Here is an 11,114-nt window from a genome sequence, read left to right on the forward strand (position 1 = left end):
AGTTTAATTTTATCACTCACAGAATTATGACTAGTGTGTGTATATTTCTCCCCCATGCATGTGCATATATGCACCTATCACACCTGTTTGTGGTGCTTTTTCACTTTACTGATGCCATGTTTATAGCACAAGATCTTCATAACCATTCATTCTTCAAAGATATATGTATGTGTGTGTGTGTGTGTATAATTTCTTCAAAAAATGTTTTAGAACTATTTAATTTATTAATATTATTCAATTTGACCAGAGAGAGACAGAGAGGGAGAGAGGTAGAAAGCAAGCCACCGGTCCTGGACTCAAATTGCAGTAGGCCATGTTGGAGTCCAGCACCTTAACCACCATGCCATCTGCCAACCCCAAGGTATTTATAATTTTTCTTTCTTCTTCTTCTTCTTTTTTTTTATTTGCCAGAGAGCATGCATATGTGCCAGAGAGAGAGAAAGAGAGAGAGAGAGAGAGAGTCAGGGAGAAAGCATTCTGCAATGGGGCATGATAATGCCACAATACCCTTTTTTTCCCCCATCCTGTTGGAATTTAGGGCAATGATGCACAAATGCTCAGTGACTGGTACTTTTGTGCTTGGCTATGTGGGATCTGGCTCTTTTTACCACTAGGTCATTGGGTTGACCCAGAAATTGGTCATTTCAAAGACAGATAGAAACTTTCTTTTATAAATTCCAAAATCTACAGGCCAGCCCACGGTGTGGTGGTGAAGGCAGCTGAATCCCATATGGCTGACTGCAAAGGTTTAAGTATTGGATCTGGCAGCTTAAGAAATACTTGCCGGGATGGGGTCAGCACGTGGCATGGTGGTTAAGGTGCTGGACTTCCACATGGCCAACTGTGGTTTGAGTATCGGACCTGGCAGGTTGCTTTCTTGCTTTCTCTCTTAGGTAAAATAAAAATAATTAATAACAAATAAAATTAAATAAATAATTCTTAAGAAAAAAAAAAAGAAATAAACATGCTAGGAGTATGTGTCTTCATGCCTAAAATCTAGAAAGAGGGAGAAATAGAGAAGGGATTATGACCTGACCATTCCCCATGGTGGGGAAAGGGGGATGCTTTTCAGTTTCCCTTTCTCTGTTTCTCTCCAGCAAGTGCATATGCACTCTGGCAAATTAAAAAAAAAAAAGAATCCAAAATCTGGAATTTTTAGAGAAAAGGATAAGATGTTAGTTCATGGCTCTTGATACTTACTACAAACTTGCTTTATCAAAATGGTATATAAATTTACCCAGCCACTGGGACCAGCAGATGGTGTGATGGTTACATCATTGGGCTCCCACATGGTTGACTGTGGTTTGAGTCCTAGACCCAGCAGCCTGGAACTTATGCCGAGCACATTGCGATACCCAAAATTCTGATAGGAGAATGAAGAAGGGATTGTGGTGTGGCCAACCCCATTGGAGTGTGATTTCTCACTTTCTGTCTCTGTCTCTACAAGCAGTGCACACACCATATAGCAAAAAATCTCTCTAAAAAAACCCCAAATTTACTCAGCTACCAACTGATAATTGATTATTTAAATGATGTCATTGATATAGTAGGAAAAGAATATTATTAATCTTTTGATTTGCCTCGGGATGGGGAACTTTAATCATGATTAGTTCCCAGTTGTATTTCTTCTCTTACAGAATCATCACAATTATTATTTTTGGCAGAGACAGAGAGAGAAAGAGAGGGAAAGGGAAAAAGCACTCCGCAATGGGGCATGGTCATGCTGCAATCCTTTCTCCTTTATTTCTCCATTCTGTCAGGAATTCGGGCCCCCATGCACATGTGCCCAGCATGTTTTTCAAGCCTCCAGGGCTGGAATCCAAACTGCACAGCTGGCTATGTGGGATTCAACATCCTTAACTACTAGGCCATCACAATTATTGAGGGGAAAAATGTATCTGTTACTAGTAGGGTATCTCTTCCTCATGGGAGTATGTTGTGAGTATAGGAAGAAGAGTTTGGGGGTTAAAGTCCATATAATGCAAACAGCTGGATATATAAGCATTAATCACACGGTGAGCTGTGTCATCCATTCACTTAGTAGAAAAACCAAGGGCCAGCCTTGCAGTGCAGTGTGTAGGAAGCCAGATCCCACACAACAGACAACAGTTCAAATCCCAGGTCCGGTGGCTTGAAAAAACATACCTGATGTGTGTGTATATGTACCCATCTACCCAAAATCCTGACTGAAATCCTGAATGGAAGAATGGGCATTATGGTGACTATGCCCCATTGGGGGTTACTTTCTCTCTGTCACACACATGAGAACTCTGGCATTAAAAAAAGAAAACAATAAAACAGACGAATATATTGGATTGTTAGGAAAGTCATGATGTATTTTTGCATAGAAAAACACGACTTTCTTGATAACCTAATACTTCTGAGACTAGAAGGATCTGATCATTTAGCTAATGTTCTTAAGTTTTTTGTCGGGGGGGGTGAGGGGACACAGGTCCCATACGCATGCACACGAGAGCGTGAGTGCACGTGTACCCGCGATGGGCCAGACATGCCACAGTTCTTCTTCTGCCAGTTCTCCATACTATCAGGATTCTGGGCATGTGACATACACAAGCTGTCAGGGCCAGAACTCAAACCCTGATTGGCCATGCAGGATCCCACTTCCTCTGCACAGTCTTAACTGTTGAACTACAGGGCTGGCCCAAGCTAATATTCTTGAGTCACTCTGGGCCAGCCCTTAGCCTAGTGGTTAAGGCAGCCAGCTACTCCATGACTGTGCTCCTGTGATCGGTAGTCAGCCAGGTATGAACAGGCAGTCCTGAGATAATAGCAGGGTATCTACCTCATCAACCACAGCTCACAAAGTTTCAACAAGACCCTCTTCGAGGACTCTCTCCTCCCACCTGTCTCCTGGTGCTGGGAAGAGGTGGGGCTCATTTCTCTTCTTTGGTACCTAGGCTTTTTTTTTTTTTTAAGGTTTTTGCTATAGGGCGCGTGCACTCACCAGAAAGACAGAGAGAGACAGAGAGACAGAAAGCGAGAAATCACCCCCCCGGGGGATGGCCAAACCGTTCTCCTCCATTCTCCTCTTGGGATCTTGGGCACACATACACACGCACCCAGCATGAGTTTAAGCCACTGAGTCTGGGACTTGAACCGCGTTCGACTACATGGGAGTCTAGCAACGTAGCCATTACACCATCTGCTGGTTCCAGCTTTTTTTCTCTTCTAAAGACAGATTTTTCCTATAGGGTGTATGTGCTCACCAGAGAGAGAGAGAGAGAGAGAGAGAGACAGACAGAAAGCAAGAACTCACTCCCCACAGGGGACGATCATGCTGCAATCCCTTCTCCTCCATTTTCTTCTCAGGATTTTGAGCATGCATGCACATGAGCCTGGCATGAATTTGAAGTCACGGGTACAGGACTTGAACCCTGGTGGACTACATGGGAGCCCAGTGACATGACCATTACACCACCTGCTAGTCCCAGCTTTCCTTTTTTTTTTTTTTTTGGGAGATATTTTCACTATAGGGTGCGTGTGCTCGCCAGAGAGAGAGAGACATAGAGACAGAAAGCGAGAAATCACCCCCCAGGGGGGATGGTCATGGCGCAATCCCTTCTCCTCCATTCTCCTCTCGGGATCTTGGGCACGCACGCACACGCGCCCGGCGTGAGTTTTAAGCCACCGGGTCCAGGACGCGAACCGCGGTAGACTACGTGGGAGTCCAGCGACACGGCCATTACGCTAACTGCTGGTTCCCCCAGTTTTCCTTTTAAGAGATTTTTTTGAGAGGTTTTTGCTATAGCATGTGTGTGCTCACCAGATAGAGAGAGAGAGAGAGAGAAAGCGAGAAATCAACCCCTGGCGGGGATGGCCACACTGCAGTCTTCTCCATTCTTCTCTTGAGATCTTGGGCACGCACACACATGGGCCCAATGTGAGCTTAAGCCACCAGGTCCAAGACTCAAACCGTGGCCAACTACATGGGAGTCCAGCGATGCAGCCATTGTGCCAATTGCTGATCCCTTAAGAGAGAGATTTTTACTGTAGGGTGTATGAGCTCACTGGAAAGATTCTTACCCTCCAGGGGAGAGAGCCATGCTGCAATCCCTTCTCCTCCACTCTCCTCTCAGGATTTGGGGCACTAATGCACACACACCTGGCGTGAGTTTCAAGCTGCCAGGCCTGGGACTTGAACTGCGGTCAATCATGCAGGAGTCCAGTGCCTTAACTACTATGCTACCTGCTGGCCCCAGTACATAGGTTTTCTTTCTTTTTTGCTACAGGGCACATGCACTCACCAGGGAGAGAAACAGAAATAGAGAAACTGAGAAATCACCCCCCAGTGGGGATGGCCACACCGCAGTCCCCTCTCGGGATTTTGGCCACGCATGCTCGCGCTGTGCAGTGTGAGCTCAAGCTATCAGGTACAGGACTTGAACTGTGGTCAATTACATGGGAGTCCAGCAATGTAACCATCACGTCATCTGCTGTTCCCCCTAGGCTTTCTTAAAGAATAGCACTTGCGGAAGGTTTTTCTTTCCTCCTGCCATCTCAAATATACACAGAAACTCACCACTGGGATGGGATGCTAGGTCAACATCCTAACTCCCATTGGGGCAATAAACTGATAGGGACAGAGTAGTCTCCGTGGGGATGCTCATACCTTCTAAAGTCCACATGGGCCTGTGTAATTGGGTAATCAAATTCCTCAAATTCCTTACCTGAAGGGAAGGTATGCAAGCCAGATGGAAGCACAGGAATTCAAAAAGAAACAGCTACAATGACAAACTTCCCCTCCTAAATATTCGGGACAAAACCCCACAATAGAAATAAAACTGAACCCCTTGCCCAGTGCATTTGTCTTTTTTTTTTTTTTTTTTTTTGAGAAGCTTTTTGACACAGGGCGCATGCGCTTGCCAGAGAGAGACAGAGACAGAAAGCAAGAAATCACCCCCCAGGGGGGGATGGTCACGCCGCAATCCCATCTCCTCCATTCTCCTCTTGGGATCTTGGGCACGCACGCACACGTGCCCGGCGTGAGTTTTAAGCCACCGGGTCCAGGACGCGAACCGCGGTCGACCACGTGGGAATCCAGTGACACAGCCACTATGCATTTGTCTTCTGACAGCTGACTACCCACATGCCTTTCTGGTGTGGGGGTGTATTTATTTTGTATTAAACATCTTTTTTTTATTAAAACTTTTCCCTGCTTTACTCAGTTGCCTTTTTTTCTGCATTTTAGGGCACAACTCTAACCTTACAGGTCTGGGCCTAAAGAACCCAATACTTCACAATGCAGCTCCGCTCCCCTGTCCAGTAACAGCTCAAGTTCTGACCCCAATGACTTGAAAAACACTAGGCATGTGTGCATGCATGCCCCAAATCCGAATATGATAGAGAAATTAAGGGATTGTAGTGTGACCACGCCCCATTGGGGAGGTGCTTTTTCTCTCCTAACAAGTACAAGTGTTCTGACCACTGGGGAAAAAAAAAAGGAAGAGCAAAAGAAAAAAAGTCACTCTGAAATCATCCTCTGCAAGTAAGAATCTTTCTTTTGGAATTATAAGGGCCCAATGTTTTCCCCAAGCATGATCTTTTTTTGTAGTCAAGTGCTTATGTTTATTAAGCACTTAATACACCTGTCACCTATCAATTAACCTTCATGACAACCCAGGGGTGGGTGGTAATTAACATCTCACGTAAGAAAAAACCCTGTTGCTTAGGGAGGCTAAGTATAATAGCTTGGCTACACAGCAGGCTGTGAATCCTTGCAAGTTGTCGTTATCTCCTCTAGGCAAGCCGGAGTGTCAGTAGAAAGTAACAGAGGCTCCTCACCTGAGAAAACTACTCTACAGTCACACTACTGCTTCCAGCTGTTCGTACTGGAATGATTCTGCCATCATGGTCTAGACTGAATGGAAGTAAAGAGAGACTGAATCTAAAACCTTAGAAGATAGAACACATTCCAGGAGCCATGTACTTGACTAACCCTCCCCCCACACCGCTGCCCTGCCCCTCCCTGCCCAGAGGCCTGTAAATGTGAAGCAACTTGGCCTGATTGCTCACATTTGGGCAAGCCAGGCAGGCTTGGGCTGTCACTTCCCGTCGAGTACTGAAAGAGGGTCATAGTTACACAAGTCTATATTAACCTCTTTCTTCATGTCTTCTAGGCAAGTGCCTGACTCAAATTATTACAGCAAGCCGTGTTGCAAAAACGGAAATTTACTGTTAACTTTTCCTTATCTGCTCAAGCAAAAGTGTGTGTCTGCATGCACGCATGAGGGGTGGTGCTATCTGTGCTGACGAATAGTTTATTAGACTGTGAACCATTTGCTAGGAAAGGTGAAACCCAGAGATTCAGGTTTTTCATACAAACATGCAACCTATACCCTTTATCATTCTGAAATTCAACACATTAGTTCATACATAACCATGTTTTTCCTTTTTAAAATATAGGGTAAGCAATTTTCAATACTGACATATATATAGATACATACATATATATATATGTACTAAGTTCAGAAAACCTAAGAATCCAGCTGGATAATTCATCAATGTGACTAAGTCAGGGACAGAACACCTCTGAATTTTTCTTTTTTTAAAGAATTATTTTATTTAACTTTATTTTAATTTGACCAGAGAGGGACAAAGTGAGACAGAGAGAGAAAGTGAGAAAGTGAGCCACCAGGTCTGGGACTCAGATTACGGCCAGCCATGTGGGAGTCCAGCGCCCTTAACCATCACACCACCTGCCGGGCCCCCCCCTCTGAATTTTTCATCATTTCTCTTACCATCATCTTTCCCTGAATATTTTCTGTCCAAATTATTCATTTATCTTAGCTAGTTAAGATAACTTCTCAGTAGACTTGAGTATAACATAGTAATATGGTCTGGGATATGTTACCATGAACTTTTGCAACTATCCAACTTACCAGTTTCTTAAGTAACTTTCCTGCTGTGAGCGGGGAGCCTGTTTCCAAGTATATTCTGGAACAGTCTCGTGCCTCTTTGGGCACTGAGACTTAAGAGCTGCATATGTTCACTCGGTGACTTACAGAGGGTGTGGGGTGCAGAAGAGAAGCTAAGCAGGTGCTCTCTGCAGACATCGACTTTCCCGGAGCAGCCAGGACAATACCGCCATGTGAACTGTAATAAAACTTCCAATGGAGCTGGAGTTAACACACTGGATCAGAAAATCCAGCTGCTCCCAGTGCTGATTTTCACCAGAGATGGTTAGGTGATTGTTAACAAGGGAGAGATGGCACAGAACAGAGCAATGTCGAGTTTCAGTGTTAGCTGTTACCAAAATTGATTTAGAATAAATCCGTTAATCCTCTTATCTTCAGTGGGGAAAAGTCAGGGTTGGATGGGTGATAAAAAGTTTAGCTCTTCTAGGCCGGCTCCATGCACAGGGTAATGAGCTGCAAGAGAAACTGGATCCCACACAGCTACTGTGGTTTGACTCCCTGGCTCAGTCAGCCTGAACCACACTGGAGTACACGTGTGTGTGCCCACAGTCTGATGGGCTCGGAGACTGGAGGAAGGGGTTGTGGGTAGCCAGAGGCTGTGAAGGGTACCTCTCTCTTATCTCTCTCTGTGTACTCACACATGCTCTGTCATGGATGAAGAAAAAAAGTCAGGTTTTTCGCTTCTGAATATAGCAACTTCAGAACTCTTCCTTGTTCTAAGTGGAATTGTATCTGCATCATAAAACCCACACTCCATGGGACCAGCAGTTAGCGTAATGGCTATGTTGCTGGACTCCCACGTAGTCGACCGTGGTTCACGTCCCGGACCCGGTGTCTTAAAACTCACGCCGGGTGCGTGTGCATGTGTGCCCAAGATCTCAAGAGAATAGAGGAGAAGGGATTGCGGTGTGACCATCCCCCCGGGGGGTGATTTCTCGCTTTCTGTCTCTCTGTCTCTCTCTGTCTGTCTGGCGAGCGCATGCGCCCTGTAGCAAACAAACAAAAAACCCACACTCCACTCATGAGATTCAACTACTGAACACAGATCAAGCAGGATCTGTTGTGTGGATATAGCTTCAACAACTGGGATGGGAGAAAGTAATTCTTTACACTGGCTATTCTTTCTTTTATTTAAATATTTCTTTTATTTATATTCTCTCACCAACAGTAATTCTTATTTTTATAGAAGGGAAAAGAAATACAGTTACAGACAGGTCAGGGAAAGTAGCAGAGTCCAAACTGGGGCCAAGCAGGCTTCTCCCCTCAAATTTCTTCCTCCATCTGCCATTAGACTTGAAAGGAATTTTTCATTGTGTCTTTAAAGTTAAATGCTCTGGATACTCTCAGTTCAAGAGAGATGGTTTCAAATTCCCCTCCTGCTTGTCTTGGAGTGAAGAAGAGCAAAGGAGAAAGGAGAACATCAAAATAAAGCCATACACACAAATCTCAAGGTACATAAGCGATTCGACTTAATATTAGGAAGGCCCAGACTGAAACTTGATAATGGAAACGAAGACACAGCAATATCTTCCTCAAGAAAATAAACATTTGGAGTAAGAAACAGTTTCTTAAAAAAATGTTTATTTGGAAAAGTCAGCCTCTTATACAAGGTCTGCATCTATACTTTCGCTTTGTCAATTACAGTGGTATCTTAAATGCATTGAATATAGTCCATTGAAAGTCTGTATCTTTCTGCCTCAATTTAAAAGATAATTAGATTTAAAAAATATTTACACCTTTCATTCTGGTCCGCCCTCCCTCCTATCCTGATACTGAACCCACTTCTCTACTTTTCCAGTAAGTGAAAGGAGTCACAAAATCCTTACGTATGTATAGAGAGTAAGAATGTGTTCAATCATTCTAAGCATAACATAATTCTCTTTAAGGCCTTCTCAGAATAAAACAATTACTTATTTAAACTCAGCATATTTAGCAACTGCCATCCCAATTTTATCTTTATTGGTTTGCCAAGGACCAAATTTTTCTGGCCCTCATTAATTTTCAAACACTGAGGGGGAAAAAAAAACAAAAACAAGAAACAAAACCACCAAACACACAGACTGAATATCTCACACACAGCTCTAAGCCAGCAGTAGATATAAATGGAACCAGTATGAATCAAAGGGGAAACATTCCAGGGTGGGGGAGATTCCAAGTCTCACAGTTTAACTGAGGTTTTGGGAAAACCTAAGCTGAATTTAGTTGATGTTTAAATGATCTGCCTATGTTTAATTAGATGTGTTGTGTTTACTAAGGAGGCACAAATATATAATTTTGTACATTGTAATACTAACTTTACATGAGAAAAATATTACCAAGTGATTTCAAAAGGGGGAGTGATCTATAGTCACTCAAAATGTGTCTTAAACGGAGGAGTAAAAGTAATAATTTAATGAAAACAATCCTTAAGCACTGGGCTTCTAATAAGCATCCTAAGAAAAGGTATCTGAGAGGTGTTGACAAGTACAATGTGGCTAGAGTGGCAACATTTTCCCAATGTTTTGTTTTAAATTTCCTAAATATATAGCTAACAGGCACGTATGCCAGGCAATTATTGATGCTAGGAAAATATTCTAGTCAGCATTTATAAACTTTCAACTTTTAACCAATTATTTCTATTCTTAAGTCTTCCAGTGACAATCTCTGATGATACCTTACAAATAACAATGAAGCAGAATTAATTTTTTAGACTTGCCTCAAACTAGTTAGTTGTTATTTTTCCTTTTAACACAATGCTTAAAATAGATGAATTCAGCAGAATGGTTTAAAAAGTTAAGGCTCTCTAGAGAGTTCTAAAGACTAAAACTTAAGGCACATATTATAATCTTCATGACACTGTTAAAAGCTAAGATTAAAATAAAATAAAACAAAAAACCTACTTCCTCTCTCATCCTTTGCTAACCACTCCCTCCCCAAAACATATGGCATTTTTAATTCAGGCTATTGGTAGGGAGTGAATCAAAAATCCCATCAATGACACCTAGTATGATTTCCACAGAAACGTCCACCATCTTCATTGAGCACCACTGGTAGATTACAGGCCAGTAGAATATTGTCAAGATATCTTGGGTCACAATCTGCTCCATTTACCCGTAAGCCCAGGGGTTCAGACTGGACTTTCTTCCTCTTTGGGCCCTCCTTCAGTGCCTTTCTGCTCGGGAGATTCTGCTGCTTTATTAACTTCTTTTAGTTTTTCAACAACATCTATACTGGTCTCCTCTTCTTTACTTTCCTTTTTCTCTGACTCTGCTTTTTGTTCTTTTTCCAGAAGTCGATAATTGATGCCCATACCGATGAAGAGATAGATGCCTGCGACAATTAAGATTGCTCCACAAGACCAGTATGTGTATTTGTAGTCTCCATATATATCATTGAGACGACCTAAAGATGTTTAAAAAAAAAATGATGTAGTTAAAAATAAAGAATACCCCTTTTCCAAATAAAGGTTAAGAATCCACTCACAAAGATGTCAGCCCAGTCTTCAAAGAGCTCACAAATGACAAATCAGTTTAAAAAGGAACAGTTAACGGATCGGTAGGTGGCATGGTGTCTAAGGGCACTGGACTCCCCCACATGGCCGACTATGGTTCGAATCCCAGACCTGGCACCTTCTGTCTCACTCTCTCACTCTGCCTCTCTCTCTCTGGTCAAATGTAAATAAATAAATAAATAAATAAATAAATTTAAAAATTATCTGATCTTCTGTGTATAATGTCTCTTGATTGTCAATGGTCTTCACCTAGAATAAAGTCTCTCAATACAACAGAAAAATTAGCTGCTCAAAAGAGGCTTGGAGTATTATCCAGGGCCATAGAACAGCTCCACTTACCCAGGTCAATGCTCTTTCTCTATCTGCATTCCTCAGATTATTTCTGTAAATACTTGTCTTATGCTAAAAAAAAAAACCATCAGCAACACTGTACCACTATAACTATTCTAAGTTCTTTTTGAGAGGTTTTTACTATAGGGAGCGTGCACTTGCTAGAAAGACAGACAGAGACAGAAAGATAGAAAGCGAGAAATCACCCCCCGGGGGGATGACCATGCTGCAATCCTTTCTCCTCCATTCTCCTTTCGGGATCTTGGGTATGCATGCACATGCGCCTGGCGTGAGTATTCTAAGTTCTTTTTTTTTTTTTTTTTTTTTTGGAGTGTTTCCGTTACGGGGCCGGCGGCCGC

The 11,114-nt window shown here is 42.8% G+C and overlaps 1 protein-coding gene across 3 annotated transcripts in view; it reads right to left on the reverse strand.

The window, feature by feature from the left end:
- Positions 1–8,872: 8,872 nt before the first annotated feature.
- Positions 8,873–11,114, reverse strand: part of LOC102484037 (monocarboxylate transporter 1) — a 54,834-nt gene continuing 52,592 nt past the window's right edge. For all 3 annotated transcript variants that reach the window (XM_014588237.2, XM_006149610.3, XM_027772310.1), the window contains one exon: positions 8,873–10,316. In XM_014588237.2, the coding sequence (XP_014443723.1) occupies positions 10,042–10,316 (275 nt within the window). In that variant the 3' untranslated portion in view covers positions 8,873–10,041. The remainder of the gene's footprint in view (positions 10,317–11,114) is intronic.

The sequence above is a fragment of the Tupaia chinensis genome, unplaced genomic scaffold (assembly GCF_000334495.1).
Source record: "Tupaia chinensis unplaced genomic scaffold, TupChi_1.0 Scaffold000270_2, whole genome shotgun sequence".
NCBI classification, from domain to species: Eukaryota; Metazoa; Chordata; class Mammalia; order Scandentia; family Tupaiidae; genus Tupaia; species Tupaia belangeri.